This window comes from Gobius niger (genome assembly GCF_951799975.1).
Source record: "Gobius niger genome assembly, chromosome: 20".
Taxonomy (NCBI): Eukaryota; Metazoa; Chordata; class Actinopteri; order Gobiiformes; family Gobiidae; genus Gobius; species Gobius niger.
In genome coordinates, this window is record NC_136871.1 from 3,969,394 (window position 1) to 3,991,633 (window position 22,240).

The 22,240-nt window shown below is 38.3% G+C and overlaps 1 protein-coding gene and 1 long non-coding RNA gene across 2 annotated transcripts in view; both read right to left on the reverse strand.

The window, feature by feature from the left end:
* Positions 1 to 10,609: 10,609 nt before the first annotated feature.
* Positions 10,610 to 22,240, reverse strand: part of LOC306979496 (uncharacterized protein) — a gene marked incomplete at both ends in the record, with an annotated part of 87,897 nt that continues 76,266 nt past the window's right edge. Inside the window, 2 exons of the mRNA XM_079578454.1 lie at positions 10,610 to 10,870; positions 10,941 to 10,981. Coding sequence (XP_079434580.1) covers positions 10,610 to 10,870; positions 10,941 to 10,981 — 302 coding nt within the window. The remainder of the gene's footprint in view (positions 10,871 to 10,940; positions 10,982 to 22,240) is intronic.
* On the reverse strand, positions 15,068 to 17,314 carry LOC306979877. Its single transcript, XR_013793967.1, has 3 exons — positions 17,080 to 17,314; positions 16,769 to 16,801; positions 15,068 to 15,121 (listed from the first exon to the last, which is right to left on the reverse strand). It is a non-coding gene; the product is annotated as an uncharacterized lncRNA (long non-coding RNA).

A 22,240-nucleotide genomic window follows, 5' to 3' on the forward strand; every position in this document is an offset into this window, starting at 1 on the left:
CATGACAGCACAATATACATAAAACTAATGCTAAATTACTAAAACGGTGCCTTATCACACACACCAAATATTACACCTCCTCCCCATGTTTTAAGTGGGACAATGTACATTAATAAACATTAAGACGGTAATAAAGTACTGGAGTTAGACCCACCCCCAGATCTCATAAAGCAGGGGAAGGCAAGTTTTCTTGTAAATAGATCGAGGGCCGAAACCGCTGATTATTATTAGCCCAAAGTAAAGCACAACACTGGAAAAATGACCATCTTAAATGAGATAAATGACTTAAAATTGCTCGAATAAAAGTTCTTCTATGTTGAATTTGAGTCGGTTTGAACTAATCCAAGACACAAATGCTAAAGCCAATGGAACAAGATTAAAACCCACTTCAAATCAGACAATTGTTTTTCACTTGAAATGACACAAAATTATCTGAATTAAGAGAATATCTAATACTAGAGGTTTTATCTCATCCAAGACTAGACCAAATCTACTCAATCCTTAGATTTATTCTGTTAATTCAAATAGATTTATTTCTAGATTTCCACACTTTTCTGTCAATGTTTCTCACTTTTCTGTCAATGTTTTCTCACTTTTTTGTCACATTTCCATCATTGTTTTCGTCTCAGTTTTGTCGCTATTTTCACAGCTTTTCTCCAGAAGCTTTTGGACTGGGGTGAAGCCAAACTGGAGAAAATGTGCTCGGTTCAGGCGGGAGTTAAGGGGTTAAATAGTAACTGACTGAGGAGCGGATGAGAGCCGTCCACAAAGATCATTTGCAGATTTCATCGTCTGCTCAAAGCACAGGGGGCGGAGCTCTGACAGGGCAACCAATCATTTTAGAGCAGTAGTAGTAGTAGAGCAGAGCAGCAGAAAGTTGTGACACAGTAGATTCTCAATGAAAGAGTAATATGTTGCCAAGATTATGATTTCAGCTTTCTCAGAAGATATAGCCTGTGATGGAACTTTTTATGACCATATTGTTATTTCCTTTCACATTTTCAACTCCTAACTGTGTGCTCAAATTCTTCTTTCTGTCAAAGTGAGCAGGAAACGAGATCTAACAGAGAGAGAAGAAAATAATGCATCCGTCTTACAGTTTTGTGCATTGTTAATGGCTCAAGGAAATCTCCACCGTCGCAATGATATAGGCAGTACGATATATTTGCAAACAACACAATCCCCTGTCTGCTTGAGATCTCATGTTGTACAAAACCTGTTAACCCTGTAGTTTACACCTCTACAAACATGTTCCGAAATGCACGGTAATCTTCAGTCTAATCTCAAACTGAAATGTGCAGCCGATATAGCCTAGTGGTTAAGCTGCTGCACGTCTCTTATGACACTGTTCTGTCTTCAGTGTTGGGGGTTTGAGTTCTGGCTCAATTTGCTGAATGTCTCTCTTCGCTCTTCACGCCCTTTCACCCTGAGCTGTCGTGTCAAGCAAAAGAAAGCCTGCAGCCAAATCATTGAATAAGTAAATATTTGTGAATATATTGTTTTCTTTCCCTCTACTACATGAACCTATTCAATCCAAAAAATATAGCACTCTCCTTTCCCCCAAACTCTGCCCATTGCTTTACTAATTTGTGCCCACATTGTCGTACAGGGCGTCCCCGGATGGTGCTGTGTGGACGGTGCAGGCGCCTTCTCTCATATTGAGCAAAGTGCCGTATTCACAACGATCTGCCATCTGTAATTCCTCATAGACGCGCTCCTCCTATTGACAAAACCGTCAGACTTGAACTGTTTTATGATTATTTGAACAAAACAAGCACAAACCTGTCTGTTGTTCTCTTGTGGAGCTTCATTTCTTCTTTTACCTGAAGGAAATTCACAACAAGAAAAGTGTTGTTAGCTCTGACATTTTGCATCGGACTTTTTTGTGGCTTAAACCGTTTTTTCGTTGAGAGTTTTTTGTTTAGTTTTGTGTATCTTGGCTGCAGAGGTGGGCAGAACAGCTCAAATATTTACTCAAGTAAGAGTAACGATGAGTGAACAGTCGGGTAACACTTTATTACACCGCCCCGATACATTGCACCGACCAAGTTTAGAAAATGCAATGTTCCATAACAATGTGTAATAACTTGTACCTAATACTACCAAGTAAATAATGTGGATTTATAGTTTGGAGGTACATAATGTAATAAGACATAAGACCCAAACTCTAACCCGAACTTAAGCCCTAAGGGTCTTCTGTGTTATTCAATTATGTACTTCCAAAGTACTCATTCACATTATTCCCTCGTGTATAAACTTCATAGGTACAAGTTATTACAGGTCAAATAAAGTTCTTTTTAAGTTCTGTGAACCTTCTCCTTCTGAGTGTGCGCATTCTCTCCCTTTCCTGTGAAAACATCTGTTGTCTGTTTTCTTTGTTTGCTGCTCATATAAACCAATAGTGACCAAAATAATTAGTCAACAGTAAAAAAGTACCTGTGGAGAAAGCTACTTGAGTAGTGTGAGTACTGAGTAACTGTGAGTGTAAAAGTTTGATTCATGATTTGTTATTGATGTAAATTATGAGAAGCAAAATATGAAACGATGTAAAAATCATCAAGAAAAAAAAAATATATTTTTTTAAAGAATAAAGTACATGAAACACAAACTACTTTTGTCACTTTAAGATTTACTCTGTGGAACCTGCACCTATTTGTTTCTTTTACTTAAGTAAGATTACAGGTACTTTGTTATAATATTACTCAAGTAGAAGCAAAAAGTGCCATACGGCAAAAGGACTTTAAGAAGTACTTCAAAAAGTTACTGAAGTACATGTACTGAGTACTACCGGCCTCTGCTTGGCTGTGAGCGCTCGTTGTTGATTGGTGGATGGCCTTCAGCCTGCTGCTGCTTGTCTGCGCCTGATTGGTGGAGGTTCTTTAACACCGGGCCAATCATTGGACAGCTGATGCAGCCACGCCCACATTCACCTCATATACTGGCCCCGCCTACTTTCTGCGAGTGAGGATTTCAATACGAGCGATCGCTGTTATTGTTTTACTTCTGCAATGTTGGCCGGATGTTTGGTGGGCAGCTGATGCAGACAGGCGTCTAACTCGGTTTTATAAAACGATAGATCTGTTACAGCACAAGAGAAGCAATGCCCTGTTTATGGACATTGTTTTTGCCGATTATAGGATTTTAATAAAATGTTTATCAAATATGAAAATGTCAAATGCCTACCACGGCCAACGGATGTGACGACATCGCGATCGCTCATGTCGTTGTCGATCTGCTTTTGCAACTGAACTCTTCATATATACCGGTTTGTACCTTGTTCCAGTGGCGAGAAAAAGTAAGTCCACCATTTGGAATTTCTCACATTTCTGCCTAAATTGGTCACTAAATGTGGTCTGATCTTCATCAAAATCACAGGAATGATGAAACAGTGTCTGATTAGACTATTACCACCCAAACATTTGCATTTGATCATACTTTTATTGGCCACCACATGTAAACATTCTCAGGACAGTGTGGAATAAGTAAGTGCACCCCCTGAATCTCACTGAACTGCAGCAGTTTTGTAAAGAGGAATGGTCCAAGATTCATCCTGATGGTTGTGAGCGTCTCCCATATGACCATAAACTGCGTGGGCAATTCTAAACATTCCAAACATGTATCTATAAACCATGAAAGCGAACATTTGAATTTTGATTTTGGTCGCTTTGTGTTGTTTGAGTGTTTTGCATATTTGAAACAAAATGAACAAAAATCCTGTCAACTTTTGGAAAACTCACCTTTTCTAATCAGGACGATGAAGACCACCAGCAGCACCAGCAGCACCAGCACAGCCACGCCGACACCCAGGGAGACGATGGAGAGATAAGAAGATTCCTCTGCAAAAAAGTCCTGATCAGTTTGGATCACTTCAATTTAGAGCCTAAGGGTTCACAAAGTTTACAGGTCGCGACCCCCAAATAATGAACAACTGCAGACCTCGACAATGAACTGTAACTGGCGCTCGCACTCGTTTCAAGGATTTAGAATCAGTTTGATCTAATTGATTTTAGTTTATTGCTCTATATACACTGTTTTAAATGATAAAATACTCTCACACAATTTTTTATTTTTGAAAATTATTCTCTCAATCTCACATCCTCACGACGCCCCTGGGAGTCACGGCCCACACTTTGTGAAGCCCTGGCCTCTGTCGGATGCTTTGTAATGTGAGCTGTGTCCTAAGTTGTGCTCTATCTATGAGGTATGAGCTCAGAGGAGTGGAGATGTTTGTAAAGAAAACATTTCAAACAAACACCATGAGATTTTGTGTTTCCATTAAAGGGGTCGATCTCTGGAATAACTGTACAGAGGATCTCAAATCATGTCCCTCTCTCTTCCACCTAAAGAGAATGTATAAAAGTATTATACTTGAAAAATACCTTAATTCTGTTTACTAGTCTGTTTAAGACTGTCAACTTACTTTAAAATGTGTATATGTATATATGTATGTATGTGTGTATGTGTATATATATACATATATATATGTATATATATAATAAAATCCTTTTGAATGTTTGATGTTATGTTGGAAAGTTAACAAAAACACGTGCTGTAAGTTTAAAAAGACAAGGGTAGGCAAAATAAGCATTAGCTTCAGCCTATACCTTTTCAGTCATTTTTGTATGTTATGTTATGAAGAAGTATACTTAACTGAATGTAAATCTTTTGTCATAATTTTGACCGAATAAACTGAAACTGATGATCTGTAAACAAGTTCTTACCAGGAGGCGGGTAGGGCAGCTTCGGAAATAAGAGAACTGTAAAAAAAAAAGAAAGAAGTTCAAGTTTGTGACAATTGTTTCAGAGGGTTTTAGCCAATAACGGTTCTCCCTTTACAAAATGTTGATTTGTTTACCTCATGTTAGCAAATTATTTAATTAGCCAGAAAAGCAAAACTGGATCCAAAGGTAAACCAATCAGTTGCAGTGGGACGTGACGTTATGTGAAGTTAACCGATAGAAATAACACCACTCACCGGGACGAACCCGCTTTTTACACACGAACTCGGACTTGTTTCCATGTTCTGTGTCAGTCCCACATCCAAACCAGTAAGTTCCTTCATCCTCTGCTGTTATGTTGAATATTGTTACACTGAGCCTGTCTTCAAAGTCTGCAAATCTAAACTTCTCAGGGTTTAGATCTGGCCTTGAGCTGGTCACTAAATGTTCGCAGGTATCTGGATCTTCCCCTTTACAAAAGAATTTATTCTCATGGCCTCCCTTTGGATATTCACATGACAGTTCGAGGTCTTCTCCAAAACCTCCTTTCTCCTGATGATCAGAAAAGTCTAGACAAAATAAAAAACATTAGTGTCTGTCTACATCTTTATGTTCTGCCAGTATTTTTGCATCTTCTCCGGTTTCAGCACTTTTCTTAGCAGCAGCAGCAGTTTATGAGAAGAACTTCTGTGTTGCACTTACTGGAGAGAACAGTGATGTCGACTCTTCTGTACGACCAGTCAAAGAAATCCTTATGCTCTGCACACCAGTAAATGCCCTGGTCTTCTGGAGTGATGTCGGTAATTGTCGCATTTTGACCATGTGGGTTCAATAATGAGACTTTTACACAATCAAAATCACCAGTTTCTTTGCGTAAATACAACTGTCCATGTCTGTTACTGGAGTCGGGGCGACCACATTTAATTGTAGCCTGAGCTTTGTTGTAGACAGTGCGGTTTATCTGAGGTTTTCTTCTGCAATTCACTGGAAGCAAAGATTTAATAATACAATTTTGCTACACAATTATTATTATTATTCAAACAAAAGTGATTTCTCTTACCGATTCTAATTTCTTTTCTGTTTGTAGTCGGACAGAGGATTACATCTTCTTGCTGTAGATTTTTCACCACAACAGTGTTATGGATGATCCTGGTTCTGGTCATTGGGAGGCTCTTGATGTCCGGGCTTTCACAGGTGAAGTTGACCCATCCTCCTTGACATCCAAACCCTGTCACTGCCCGCACTGTGAATGGAAAATACAGAGGTAATTTACTATTTTGCTTTAGTTTTGGTCTCGTATTGAGAATGTTGTTGTGAAGTTACATAAACTCACAAGAACCTAAAACAGTCAGTCCCCTCTTTAGAGTCTTTTCCTTGTAACTCAGAGGAAGTTACTTATCTTATAAGACAGAGCCCTTTGCAGCTAAACAAACTCTCTCAGACTTTGAATCAATAATATCGTCCGTCTTTTGCCCGTAAGAAAGTGTTTAATCGTCTGATTTGATGATAAAGATGATGGTCATTGTGCACATGGGAAAAGGCACACTTTCATCTGCTTTACTTTTGATTTGAATTTCAATTAACATATGGAAGCTGTATTTTGACGTCTGTTTGTTATAATTTCTACAACTGCTTCAATTGAGAAAACAACGACTTTGACTGAAACATCGTGGGAGCTTTGACAGTATTTTTGTCATCGTACTTTCTGCCAAATCATAGTCAAAATATGAATTATTATTATTACAACACAGGCCGTGAAAACACTGTGGTTAAGCTACACTGTGGTAATACATATAAAAATTGCATTTTTACCTTGAGCCACTGAAAAAGCAAGAAGCAGAAAGATGATCATGTTGCCGTGTGTCTTCACCTCGAAATGTTTGTTTGCTTCTGACACTTTTCCTCTATATAGATCCAATCATGTCTTTTGCTCTTTTTCCGTTGCCAGTGGTTAAAACACTCACGCATGTTCACTCTGCCTTATCTACACACGATCCTTCAAAAACATTCAGCTTCAACATGGCTCATACTGAATCTCACCAAAATGTGTAAATGTCTGTGTGTGTGAGGGAATGAGTTTGAGTGACATTTAATTCAGACAGAGAGTGAATGAATAAATAAGTGTGTGAAGACGTGTATGTAAATAAATTGTGCAGAGATTGAGCGATAAAGCCTTTGTGCATCATATGAGCTGCAAACTCTGCTTTTGAACTATGTCTCATTGCATTTTCTTGTCATATAAAAATAAAAATCAACATTGAAAATACTTTTATTAAGGTTTAATGTAGCAAATGCAGGATCTCGCAAAAGAAAAATGGCATAAAGCTACTACTATACTATTAACTTTAATTTTATTTCATTTATTTGAATAAGACAATGCATATGAATGAACAGACGGCCAGTGCTGTAAATATGCTGGATTTAGCTCAGAGCTCATTTCCATCCACAGTCCCATGGGTCGACCTCTTAACTCCCACCTGAACATGTTTTCTCCTGTTCTCCAAATTCTCCAAATCTAAAAGCTGCTTCAAAATAGCAACAAAAAACGAGAAGAAAATGAGGATGTAAATTGACAAAAATGACAAAAATCCAGCAAAAAAAAAGACAAAAATCCAGTAAAAAAAAAAAGACAAAAATGATAAAAAATCCAACAAAAAATGACAAAAATCCAGTAAAAAAAAAAGACAAAAATCCAGGAAAAAATGACAAAAATCCAACAAAAAAGTGACAAAAATCCAACAAAAAATTGTCAAAAATCCAACAAAAAAAGACAAAAATCCAACAAAAAAAAGACAAAAATCCAGGGACCTGACAAAGAAGAAGTTCAAGTTTGTGACAATTGTTTCAGAGGGTTTTAGCCAATAACGGTTCTCCCTTTACAAAATGTTGATTTGTTTACCTCATGTTAGCAAATTATTTAATTAGCCAGAAAAGCCAAACTGGATCCGAAGGTAAACCAATCAGTTGCAGTGGGACGTGACGTTATGTGAAGTTAACCGATAGAAATAACAGCACTCACCGAGACCAACACGCCTTTTACACACGATCTCGGACTCGTTTCCATGTTCTGTGTCATTCCCACATCCAAACAAGTAAATTCCTTCATCCTCTGCTGTTATGTTGGATATTGTTACATTGAGCCTGTTTTCTGAGTCTTCAAACCTAAACTTCTCAGGGTTTAGATCTGGCATTGAGCTGTTCACCAAATGTTCGCAGGTATCTGGATCTTCCCCTTTACAAAGGAATTTATTCTCATGGCCTCCCTTTGGATATTCACATGACAGTTCGAGGTCTTCTCCAATACATCCTTCCTCCTGATGATCAGAAAAGTCTAGAAAGAAGGAAAACCATTAGTAATGATTCTGCTCTAGTTTTTGTCTCGTATTGAGAATGTTGTTGTGAAGTTCCATAAAGTCACAAGAACATAAAACAGTCATTCCCCTCTTTAGAGTCTTTTCCTTGTAACTCAGAGGAAGTTACTTATCTTATAAGACAGAGCCCTTTGCAGCTAAACAAACTCTCTCAGACTTTGAATCAATAATATCGTCCGTCTTTTGCCCGTAAGAAAGTGTTTAATCGTCTGATTTGATGATTAAGATGGGGATGGTCATTGTGCACATGGGAAAAGGTACACTTTCATCTGCTTTACTTTTGATTTGAATTTCAATTAACATATGGAAGCTGTATTTTGACGTCTGTTTGTTATAATTTCTACAACTGCTTCAATTTAGAAAACAACGACTTTGACTGAAACATTGTGGGAGCTTTGACAGTATTTTTGTCATCGTACTTTCTGCCAAATCATAGTCAAAATATGAATTATTATTATTACAACACAGGCCGTGAAAACACTGTGGTTAAGTTACACCAAGGTAATACATATAAAAAAAGCATTTTTACCTTGAGCTGCTGAAAAAGCAAGAAGAAGAAAGATGATCATGTTGCCGTGTGTCTTCGCCTCGAAATGTTTGTTTGCTTCTGACACTTTTCCTCTATATAGATCCAATCATGTCTTTTGCTCTTTTTCCGTTGCCAGTGGTTAAAACACTCACGCATGTTCACTCTGCCTTATCTACACACGATACTTCAAAAACATTCAGCTTCAACATGGCTCATACTGAATGTAACTAAAATGTGTAAATATCTGTGTGTGTGAGGGAATGAGTTTGAGTGATATTTAATTCAGACTGAGAGTGAATGAATAAATAAGTGTGTGAAGACGTGTATGTAAATAAATTGTTCAGAGATTCAGCGATAAAGCCTTTGTGCATCATATGAGCTGCAAACTCTGCTTTTGAACTATGTCTCATTGCATTTTCTTGTCATATAAAAATAAAAATCAACATTGAAAATACTTTTATTAAGGTTTAATGTAGCAAATGCAGGATCTCGCAAAAGAAAAATGGCATAAAGCTACTACTATACTATTAACTTTAATTTTATTTCATTTATTTGAATAAGACACTGCATATGAATGAACAGACGACCAGTGCTGTAAATATGCTGGATTTAGCTCAGAGCTCATTTCCATCTACAGTCCCATGGGTCGACCTCTTAACTCCCACCTGAACATGTTTGCTCCTGTTCTCCAAATTCTCAAAATGTAAAAGCTGCTTCAAAATAGCGACAAAAAACGAGAAGAAAATGAGGATGTAAATTGACAAAAATGACAAAAATCCAGGAAAAAATGACAAAAATCCAGTAAAAAAAAAAGACAAAAATCCAGGAAAAAATGACAAAAAATCCAACCAAAAATTACAAAAAGCCAACAAGAAATTACAAAAATCCAACAAAAAATTACAAAAATTCAACAAAAAATTACAAAAATTCAACAAAAAATTACAAAAATCCAACAAAAAATTACAAAAATTCAACAAAAAATTACAAAAATTCAGTAAAAAATTGACAAAAATCCAACAAAAAATGTCAAAAATCCAACAAAAAAGTGACAAAAATCCAACAAAAAATGACAAAAATCCAACAAAAAAGTGACAAAAATCCAACAAAAAAGTGACAAAAATCCAACAAAAAAGTGACAAAAAATCCAACAAAAAAGTGACAAAAATCCAACAAAAAATGACAAAAATCCAGGAAAAAATTTGACAAAAATGCATCACAAAAAAGTAACAAAGTGGCAAAAGTGGCATAAAAAAGTGACAAAAACACATAAGGGAAACAAAAAGTGACGCCAATGGCAAAGAGGAGAGAATGCATTTGGTTTTGGCGGGTGGTAAGAGGTTAAAAACATAACATGTATACATGAGTACAAAACACAGTACACATGACAGTACAACATGCAAAAAACTCATGCTAAATTGCTACAATGAACGGTGCCTTATCACACATACCAAATATGGTCCCATGTTTTAAGCGGGACAATGTACATTAACAAACGCTAAGACAGTAATAATGTACCGGAGTTAGACCCACCGTCAGATCTCATAAAGCATCCTAAAAATGTATTGAAAAGCATTAAGAAGGCCGTAATTTAAAAAAAAGCCTAAATTAGATTCAAACTGGCATCAAATCTAAAGTTATTGGAAAATTATGACATTGCTGAACAATTTTCACTGTATCAGTTCACCAAAAACAACTAAATGATGTAGTTTTGGCTGAAATTTACCACATTTTTATGCTCAAAAGTTGCCCGTTTTGTCCAATTCTCTTTCCCCCATTTGCAAATCTTAAGAAATTAAATACAATGGCACTCTAGTATTTGAGCATTTATAAGCATTATTGACTTGCTCCTGCCAGTATAAACCCTGTTATCCAAAATATTCTGTCTCAATGGAGCCTTATTATGTAAAAACAGCTCAGTATTTTTCACATAGTCCTGCCAATATATATAGCACACGTGTTTTACTATACCACATAAAACACTCCCCATTGCATTAGTACTTTGTGTTAACGTTGCAGTACTGGGGCTCCTCAGACGGGGCCTCTTGGATGGTGCATGTGTCTGCTCCCTTATTGAACACAGTGCTGTATTGACAGTGAGAGGAGCTGGGTTTGGGCTCAGAGGTGTTTCCCCTTTTCCCAAAATCACCGGTCATGACGTGAAGTGACTCCTGACAGGGATCTGCGGTGGCGTAGACCGTGGTCACTGCCCTCCTTGTGGTCGGCGACTGCACCTCCTCATAGATGTACTCCTCCTTTAGACCAAATCACCAGACTTTAACTTTTATAATGTTATTATTCATAAACGGACCAAGCTGTACAAACCTGTCTGTTATTCTGTGGTGTCGCGTCATTTCTTCTTTTGCCTGAAGAAATTCACAAGAAGAAAACAGTAAATGCATTGAAAAGGTTTGACATGTAGTGAGTACAGCATGTGCGCAGTCCAAAACAATAGCTTGGCCTTAAAGGTGCATTATGCAACTTTTACTATGAAGTTTGTGCGTGTTTGACCTTGTAGTGACCCGGGGGCTGTATGCACTGCAAAAAGTATTTAACTAGATCAGTATAAACATCTCAATTTGAGCCTAATAATCCACATTTTAGTTGTTTTGACTAGTTAAGAAGTTGTTGGGCATTTGTTCGAGATTATTTCACTTTCCAAATCTAAAAGCTGCTTCAAAATAGCGACAAAAAACGAGAAGAAAATGATGATGTAAATTGACTAAAATGACAAAAATCCTGCAAAAAAAAGACAAAAATCCAACAAAAAAAGACAAAAATCCAGTTAAAAAAAAATGACAAAAATGATAAAAAATCCAACAAAAAATGACAAAAATCCAACAAAAAATGTCAAAAATCCAGTAAAAAAAAAAAGACAAAAATCCAGGAAAAAATGACAAAAATCCAACAAAAAATTGACAAAAATCCAACAAAAAAGTGACAAAAATCAAACACAAAATGACAAAAATCCAACAAAAAAGTGACAAAAATCCAACAAAAAATTGTCAAAAATCCAACAAAAAAAGACAAAAATCCAGTAAAAAATGACAAAAATCCTGTGTATTATTCTGTGGTGTTGCGTCATTTCTTCTTTTGCCTGAAGAAAATCACAAGAAGAAAACAGTAAATGCATTGAAAAGGTTTGACATGTAGTGAGTACAGCATGTGCGCAGTCCAAAACAACAGCTTGGCCTTAAAGGTGCATTATGCAACTTTTACTATGAAGTTTGTGCGTGTTTGACCTTGTAGTGACCCGGGGGCTGTATGCACTGCAAAAAGTATTTAACTAGATCAGTATAAACATCTCAATTTGAGCATAATAATCCAAATTTTAGTTGTTTTGACTAGGTAAGAAGTTCTTGGGCATTTGTCCTAGATTATTTCACTTGTTCTGAGATGTTTCTGACTCGTTTCGATACATTTCGTCCTTATTTCAGGTCATTTTCTTTGCCAATGGGGTAAGAAAATTGGTCTTATCTCATTGGCAATTTTACTTTCTTATTTCAAGCGAGATTTACCCTAGAACTGGTCTGAAATGTCCTCAAACAAGCAAAGTAAACTGAGTAAAGTGTCTAAATGAGCGAAAACCGCTCAAAACAAGAAACATTTCCTCAATTCAAGTCATTTAAGCCAATGCTTGATATTTACTTTTTGTAGTGTGAGTGGCATGATGGCGCCTTTACTTTCCGTCACAGTGGTATCTACAGTAGGACGCTCCAGAAAACCTACAAAACAATCGATTCTGGAGCGTTGTAGTGACCACTGCGATCGAAGGGTAAAGGTGCGCTTGAGCTTTGTGTTGTGCTAAATGCTGCGTTGTGTTTGCCAATCAATAAATGCGGCTCCTGCTCTGGTTAGTAGTGGTTGGAAAGAGCACAGTGATTTAGTTTAGTGGTTTAATGTGCCAGTGCAGGTTCTAATCGGGAAACAAATATATACTAGATTACCAAGATATGTTTATCATTAAAAGCTTGGTCCGGGAGCGTAAAAGCATTTATTCATACTAGGTTTAGGTGCAGAGACGTAAGCGGTTAAAGCGACTCATAAAGCATCCATGTAATCACACACACGAATAAGAGATCGCAAATGTTTGAAGCAGAAGACGCCATATCAGTTTAGCATTATGGCAGAAGTTTACAAAAAAGATGGTGAACTGATAAACATCTGACCGACCTGCTCTGACGCAGCTGAAATCCTCGTGAAATGTCCGTTTGTTTATTAATCCGATATCTACAGGAGCGGTCAGGTCTTTTTTCTCCTTTTGATCACAAAGCAAAGCAGCACTCGAGGCTGAGGCGTTCAAGGGTTGTGGGGAAGAAAAAGTTCAGCACTGTAAATTTAGTTCTAAATGCAAGTATTATGTTCTAAATCAAAATGTTTACTTTGCTACATATTTATTTATGCTGATAAAAGGTCTATGGCAGGGGTGTCCAAAGTGCGGCCCGGGGGCCAAATGCGGCCCTCAGACCAGTTTTGGTGGCCCTCTGCCTTCTTGCTGAATCGGGACACATCATCAGAGATAGTCCTTTTTAGTTGAAATGTAATAATTCTACACAATTCAAACCTAACAACTAACCTTGTACTGTGAGACAGAGCTGGCATGAAGGTTTTGCTAGTCAAAGGTTTTGCGGCACTAACCACCGATCTATGGCCCTTCACCCTGTGTGCGCTTCAGTGTGCGGCCCCCCATGAAAAAAGTTTGGACACCCCTGGTCTATGGTGTGGAGAAGAGTGGGGGTCAGGTGAGGGGAGGGGGTGGTGGTGGAGCAGAGCAGGGCTCACTACTCCACCTACTGACTTTTTTTTTTTTTTAAATGATATCATTTAGGGCAGCTTTAAAATATTGGTTAAAAAGTGTATCCAAAAATCTAATACTTTACAATAGATACAGACGGCATCTCGTCATAGAAGGGGGCGTGGCTTCGCCGAGGGGGAAAATAGAATCTTTAGAGAAACACAATTTTTCACTCTTTTTAGCCATTTTCTGGTGGAATATCAACTTATTTATAGTCAAGTCTAAATCGGGCCCATATGGATATTTTCTCACAGCAGATTGTTCAGTAGAAGTGAAAAAACGGCAGTTGTAGCAAGCGCTAGCTAACCGTTAGCATTAGCCCGATGCTAACATGTGGCATCAAGTTAGCATTCTCCGTTATTCATGTATTTATGGGCTGTTGAACCACTTTGCTCCTCTCCATGTCTTTGTATCATTATTTAGTAGAAACTATATTCATAATTCAGCGTTTGTTAAAGTAGTTTTTGAATAATTAGAGACAATTTTCATTTTTTCAAAATTGTTTTCCCCCTTAACTGTTTTCAAAAATGACCATATATGGGCGATTCCAGAGATGCCGTCTGTAACTATACTAAAGGTTTACTGATAAATTCATAGGAAATGTCATTGTAAATGCTAAAATACTTGTGTATGGTGATTTTAGAGGTTATTGGACCAAGTATTAAGTTTATTGCACCTTTGATCGATTTGCTGTTAACTGATTAAGTGCCTGATTGAGAACATTTGCTCCTAAAATAAGATTGCTATTTGTATTTTTGCTATTTAAAGTATTTGTAAATTGTAAATATTGTACTTAAAACTTGTACTAGGGTTTTGTCTCGCCCTTTAAACCTGAGTGTTCGTTTTTAATCTCAAGTCATGAGTCCCAGCCCCCTCAAGTCATGTGACCCAGTGCTATAAAGGTGAGAAAAGCACCAACTTGTCATAAAATCGTGGGGCGTGATCTATCCAAGGTGGAAGAAAACCTCTCTGAAGTTAAAATGTTTTAAAACATTTTTGCCATTTTTTTGGCCGACTGCGAACATGTTTATCACACTAAAATGAAGTCAAGCAAAAATCGGCTCCACTTCGATGTTTTTTCACAGCAAATTGTTCAGTAGAATAGAAAGAAGGGCAGTCATAGCTAACGTTAGCATATGTAGCATGAAGCTAACGTTAACGTCCTGGGTAGGAAGGGACCATTGTCTGTTTTTTTTAGCATTCATGGGCTGTTGATCCACTTTTCTCCTCTCCACGTCTCTGTATCTTTATTCAGTTAAAAAATCTATGAATAATTTAGCATCTGGTAAAGTCACGGAGTAATGTGAGAACGTTTTTTTTTTTACCTCACTTTGTTTTCCCCCTCTGGCTCCTTTAAACATGAGTCATGACCATATATGGGTAATTCCAAACATGGTGTCGGTGTTTATATTGAGACCATATATTGTCACTTTGTGTTGTGTTTGCATATTTGAAACAAAATTACTATGAATCATTTTAATTAATTATAAAATCGTGCCCTGAAGAAAAATACTTGGAAATAGGCAAAGTCCAAGGCACACTGACTGAAAAAGGAAAGCTTTTATTTCACACAGGATGCCTGAATATAAATCCTACCGACAGTTGGAATACTCACCTTTTTTAATACGGACGAGGACGAGGACGAGCACCAGCAGCCCCAGCACAGCCACACAAACACCCAGGATGGCGATGGAGAGAATAGAAGAACCCTCTGCAAAAAGTCCTGATCAGTTTGGATCACTTCAGTTCAGAGCCTAAAGGCCCGTTCATGCTTCATGCTTTATAACAGGGGAAGGCAAGTTTTGTTGGCGGAGGCTGATTTTCTTTATTGTAAACAGATCGAGGGCCGAAGCCGCTGATCATTAGCCCAAAGTAAAGCACAACACTGGAAAAATGACCATCTTAAATGAGATAAATGACTTAAAATTGCTCAGATAAACATTCTATGTTGAATTTGAGTCAGTTTGAACTAATCCAAGACACAAATGCTAAAACCAATGGAACAAGAATAAAACCCACTTCAAATCAGACAATTGTTTTTCACTTGAAATGACACAAGATTATCTGAATTAAGAGAATAACTAATACTAGAGGTTAGGGTTGGGCGATGTTCCCTTAATTGGCCGTTGACGATGTTTACAGTGAACCATCGTGATCCATTTCTCATTATAAGCATTTTTTTAAAGACATTTACATAGCCTATATATATGCTGCATATTACTATGTATGTTAGGAAAATGTGAGATTGCAGGATAAATGGATCTAAACTTAACATGATCCGAACAGAGTCACGGAACACGACTTTTGTAACAGAAAAGTGTTAAAACTCGTGCGTAAAGTCTGAGAGGAGAACGACTTACTCAGAGCGTGAACTCCAAGGCTCTTATCACATTAATACAAATGTAAATCGGAGCTTATCATTTTCAATTTGCTCAGTTTAACGTAATGTTTAAGAAACAGTGGGTGAACGGGACAATATGTACACGTTTGCGTCGTAGTTTACGTTTTTGAAGCCGCTCCACGCGCCCCCCGGTCCGTGAGCTCGTAACCTCGTAACTCCTGCACCGCCTCTTTCTCTCTCCTCTCTCTTTCCTCTCTCGGTCCTTCGTAAGAATAATCCGCGTGCTCAGCTAGCTCCGATGTGAGGAGAGCCATCTCATTTTATAACGGTTTAAGTTTCCGTTCGCAGCAAAGCAAAGCAAAACCACGTGCTGGTAAACTCCGAGCTGCAGAGAGAGAGAGCTCCGCGCGTCAGAAATAGAGCAGCGCTGCATCTTTACTTTAATAATTACGGCTAACACATCATGGCTTCTGGCAGGCTACTGAAACTAGCGCGCATATTGGTTACATCCGTGATTTAATTTACAGTGCAATCCCTGCAAAGTTTGTAGGTTTACAAGGTCTACAGAAGACCAGTGCGTGTTTCTGACAGGAGGGGGCGTGGCATCACGATGGTGGCTCTCCATCGTGATGTTTCTCTTCCATCACGATGGACGATGATATCAAATGCCAGTGTTGTACATAATATATGACCTAATTGGGGGTCATTGACAGTGTTTCTACCTTTTTTTCTCCCATTAACTCTAATAATGTTAAAAGTACTCTCTGATTTGTGTGATAATGTTTGTCAAAATCATCTTGAGGGCCAGAGGTTCCGTGCTGAAGGGCCGGATTTGGCCCTCGGGCCTGACGTTGCCTACCTCTGCTTTATAAGACGTACAAATGTGCTTACACTGGGAGCAGCAGGAACGAAATGAAGTCATTTTGCCTTGTAACCACAACAGCATGAAAAAATGTCCATGGTTACAAGGAAAAAATGACTTTATTTTGTCCTTGCATGTCTGTATGAAGTTCTTACCTGGTGGGTCGGTCGGCTCCAGATGTGAGAAATCTGTAGAAACGTTTAGAAAAAAAGTTCAAGTTTGAGACAATTCTTTCAGAGGGTTGTAGCCAATAACAAAATGTTGATTTGTTTCCCTTATGTTGGCGAATAAATATATGATCCAGCCGTCCAAAAGCAAAAAGGATTTAAAGGTAAACAAATCAGTGCCCCACTCCCATCCCTGGCAATTATTGGTTAACAATTTGATCTTGTCTCCAGTTTGGCTTCGTTCAGTCAGCGGGGCGTGACATTATGTGAAGGTAACTGATAGAAGTAAAACCACTCACCTACAGTCAGCTTCAGTCGACAGAAGATCTTGGGCTCGTTTGTATGTTCTGTGTCATTCCCATCTCCAAACCAGTAAGTTCCTTCATCCTCTGCTTTTATGTTGAATATTGTAACATTGATCCTGCCTTCCGAGTCTTCAAACGGAGTAAACTTCTCAGGGTATCGATCTGGCATCAAACTGGTCACCAAATGTTCACAGGTGTGTGGATCTTCCCCTTTACAGAAGAATTTATTCTCTTGGCCTCCCATTGGATATTCACATGAAAGTACAAGGTTTTCTCCAATACGTCCATACTCCTGATGATCAGCATAGTCTAGAAAGAATGAAATGCAACATTGTATTTATACATAGAGTGCTTCTCGAAAGTATTCATACACCTGGAACTTTTGCACATTTTGTCATGTTTACAACCCTAAACATAAAGATTTTGTTTTGCACTTTTTACTGAACGTTCACACACAAGTAACAGACAACTGTGAAGTGAAAGCAAAAAAGTGGGGCGTGCATAAGTATTCAAACAGCATTTTTCTGAGTGCATTAAATTGCCTTTATAACATTCCTAATGGCTCCAGAATGTTCACACCTTGGCCTAACCATTAAATAGAGGCCACCTGTGTAATCTAATCTCAGTATAATTACAGCTGTTCTTTCAGGCCCTCAGAGCTGTGGTCGGAGTGCATTGGTCACTGAACAACATCATGAAGGTCAAGGAGCACCAGAGAGGTCAGGGATAAAGCTGTGGAGAGGTTTAAAGCAGCCTTAAGTTATACAAAGATTTCCCAAGATTTGAACATCTCACGGAGCAACTGTTCAATCCATCATTCAGAAATGGAAAGAGTAAAGCACCACTGCAGACTTACCAAGACATGGCTGTTCACGTAAACTAACAAACTGAACAAGGAGAGCACTGATCAGAAATGTAACCAAGTGCCCCAAGATAACTCTGGAGGAGCTGTGAAGTCCTGCCGCTGAGCTGGGGGAATCTGTACATGGGACAACTATAAGTCGTATCTACACAAATCTGGCCTTCATGAACGAGTGGAAGAAGAAAGCCATTATTGAAAGGAGGCCATAAAAAAATCCCTTTTGAAGTTTGCTAGAAGTCATATGGAGGACACAGCTCCATGTGGAAGAAGGAGCTTTGGTCAGATGAGACAAAAATGTAACTTTTTGGCCCAAATGCAAAACGTTATGTATGGACAAACCTAACACTGCTCATCGTCCTGAGTGCACCATCCCCAGTGTCAAATATACGGGGGGAGCATCATGATGTGGGGCTGCTTTTCCTCAGCGGGGACTGGGAAGATTGAGGAGAGGGATGGAGCCAAATACAGAGACATTTTGGAGGAAAACCTGCTGGAGTCAGCAAGAGAACTGAGGCTGGGGCGAAGATTCACCTTCAGCAAGACAATGACCCTAAACACAAAGATAAATCTACAATGGAATGGTTCAATAAAAACATATTAATGTGTTAGAATGGCCCAGTCAAAGTCCTGAACTAAATCCTACAGAAAATCTGTGTTATTGCAGCAAAAGGGGTTCCACAAAGTATTCATTCATGCTTGTGCACGCCCGAGTTTTTGGAAAATAACAGAATCATGTATCATTTTGCTTTCACTTCACAGTCGTCTGTTACTTGTGTGTGAACATTCAGTAAAAAAATTCAAAATAAAATCTTTGTTTATGATTGTAAATATGACAAAATGTGCAAAGGTTCAAGGTGTATTAGTACTTTCGAGAGGCACAGTATTTATTTCCTCTTTATACCAACTTTTTTGTATTTGTTTTGACTTATAATAATTGTGTTACAAAGTAAACACAAATTACTGCTGAAACTACAAATGCTGCTTCGAGATATGCATGAAGTCACATGGTCAACATGGCCATTTATGATCAGCTTGTGTCACGTACGTGAACACAAAAACATTGTTTCTGACTTAGTTTAAATCTCAGCTGTGACCTCTTCAGTCATTTCAACTACAAAAAAAAACAGCTGTAGTATATTGTCTACGGTCATGTGACTTCACGCTTTGGCCGACTTAAAACTAACAGTTGTGCAGTGGCTCCTTTTTTTGTGTCACGTACAACTTGGTTGTTTCTTTTATACTTCAAGAGATTAATACTTTGAGATTGTGTCAATTATATATAAAAAAAAAGATCAACTAAAGCTCAGATTCTGCTTAGATCAAGGCTAAAAGACTCAAATCCATACATTTTATTGCAAAATATGAAACTGCATTCCCTTGAAAATAACATTCAATGAGTGTTCAGTTTCAACTTATTTCAGTTGCTGAGCATTTGCGAACCTCCAGGGGTCCCTGCACCTCTGTTTGGGAAACACTGTAGTGAGTTCCAAATGATGGCAGCATCATTTCTATTGGAGTGTTTTGTGTCACTAAGTGTCAGCACTTCTCTTTGTAACAACATCATATGAGACGTTTTGTTTGGCACTTACCGGAGACAACAGTGATGTTGAATTTTCTGTACGATTGGTCATAGAGACCCTTATGCTCTGCACACCAGTAAATGCCCTGGTCTTCTGGAGTGACTTCGGTCATTTTCACATGTGGACCACTTGTTCGCTGTGATATCGAGTACTTTTCTTTCTTTATTGTGTTCAATAACGAGACGTCTTTACAATCAAAATCACCAGTTTCTTTGCAGAAATACAACTGTCCATATTTGTAACTGGAGTCGGGGCGACCGCAGATAATTTTAGCCTGGGCTTTGTTGTAGACAGTGCGGTTTATCTGAGGTTTTCTGCATTTCACTGGAAGGAAAAGTTGAATATTACAAACCTACATTATTATTGACATGGAAGTGATTTCTCTTACCGATTCTAAACTCTACTCTCTCTGGAGTCGGACAGAGGGTTCCATTGTCTTCTTGCTGTAGATTTCTCACCACAACTTTGTTATTGATGATCCTGGTTCTGTTCATTGGGAGGCTCTTGTTGTCCGGGCTTTCACAGGTGAAGTTGACCCATCCTCCTTCACATCCAACCCCTGTCTCTGCCCGCACTGTGAATAGAAAATACACACATTTTACAGGTAATTTACTATTTTGTTCTAGTTTGTGACGTGTGAAGTTACCACTAAATGTGTCAAATCTGTGCAGGTTTAGCTATACATCTGTACTTTACTTGAGTTGTATTATACTGAGAACTCTTTACTTATATTAGTAAAGTTGTAATATGTGACCAGTAGTATTCTTTTACCTAATTAATGAAGCAAAGTACTGCATTGCTGCCCATACGGTGCAACATAAAACATGTGAGAGTTGCTCAATCAATTCAACGTCAGTCCCCTCGGTTTTCTTTGTAACTCAGAGGAAGTTATTTTCTACGACAGAGCCCTTTGTCCCAGACTTTGATCCATAATATCATCAGTCTTTTGCCCGTTTAAGTGTCATTGTTGGTACATTTTATTCTGCGTTACATTTACAAAAACACAGCTTCCATTTTGACGTCCATGAGTTATATTTCACACAGTTGATAACTGGAAATACCCACTTCCATTTAAATGACATCACAGACCCTGAAAATGTTAACTTTGAACACAGTTAAGTTATGATATGGTATAAAAAACAACATATTTTTACCTGTAGCCGCTGAAAAAGCAAGAAGAAGAAAGATGATCATGTTGCGTCTTCGCCTCGTTCATGATAGAAATGACTGTTTCTGTCACTTTTCCTGTCTAGATCAAATCTTATCTTTTGCCTGTGGTTCAAATTCTGACGCACCTTCACTCTGTCTTATACAACTCAGTCTTATAATTGCACACTGTCTTTGTGTCCTTGGGCAAGACACTCCACCTGCCTTGCCTCCAGTGTCTGCGCACATTGGTGTGTGAATGAGAGTGTGAATGGGGGAGTCGTTCCTCACTGTCAAGCACTTTGGGCCTGATGAAGGTAGACAAGTTGAGTTCATTTACCATTTATGAAAATATTAGTTCAGCTTTAACATAACACAGTTTACTCTCAGTCTGTCTCAGTTCTAGAGTCTTTAAATATGACCTAGATCAGTGGTTCCCAACCTGAGGGCGCCTTGGATTGCAGGGCCCCCCCCCTTTGTTATTATTTGAGCAACATAAATGGTCTAAAATCATCAAACATGACTAAGGACTACAGGCTCATTAAACACTCAGTTTAATCACATGGTCACACATGGTTTAATCACAAAGTCTTCGTCCGGACTGAAGCCACACAGACAAACTTTATTCATCCATGGGGGAAATTACATCGTCACAGAAGTTCAATAATACAATCTTACAAACAATTAACAGTAGTACCACTAATAAAGAACAAAATTAACAAATAAATTCAGTTTGTACTAGGGCTGAAACAACTAATCGATTATTGAAATAGTTTTCAACTATTTTAGTAATCGATTCATCGTTTTCTAGTAAACACAGACTTAAAAAGAGCAAAAATTACATGAACATTTTTTATTTTTGATGGAAACCTACTTTGTTTTTCAAGCTCGGGTCTGTAGAGTTTTGTACATTGAACATTTCAGAACTGGCACTGCAAAAACACTTTACAACACAGTTTTAAGTTTACTCCATCAACATGTCCTCAAGAGATGCCACTTTAGCTTCATGTGATTAATCGTAAAAATAATCGGTAGATTAATCGATTACCAAAATAATCGTTAGTTGCAGCCCTACCTGTAAATGTGTACAAACTAGGGCTGCAACTAACAATCGATTAATCGCTTGGCTGTGAAAGGTGCATGGAAATTGTATTCATTTTTTTTATCACATAAGCTAAAATGGCGCTGCTTGAGGACATGTTGATGGAGTAAACTAAAAGTAGACGTTTGTAGGAGGCTCTTTGTTCTAATTCTGCTTTCTGATTGGAAGAGACAAAGGGCCAGATCTTGTGGCGGCGCACGGGGCGGCGCAGGCTCTTGGCGAATTATTTTCCGAGTGGCGGAGCTATCTGTGCCATTCGCCTCCGCCACCTGTGAGGGGGCGTCACAAGAGGAGGCGACTGCACTGATGGAAACACGGCTGACATTCACTTCCTCGTTTACATTGCGCTGGCTTGCGTTCTTTCTTAAGCCTTAGGCTCTCACAGGTCAAACTAAAAACTTTATTTACCCCATCGTGAGCTAAACCATGTTCACGTCTCGAGAGAAAAAGAGCTACAGCGTCCGC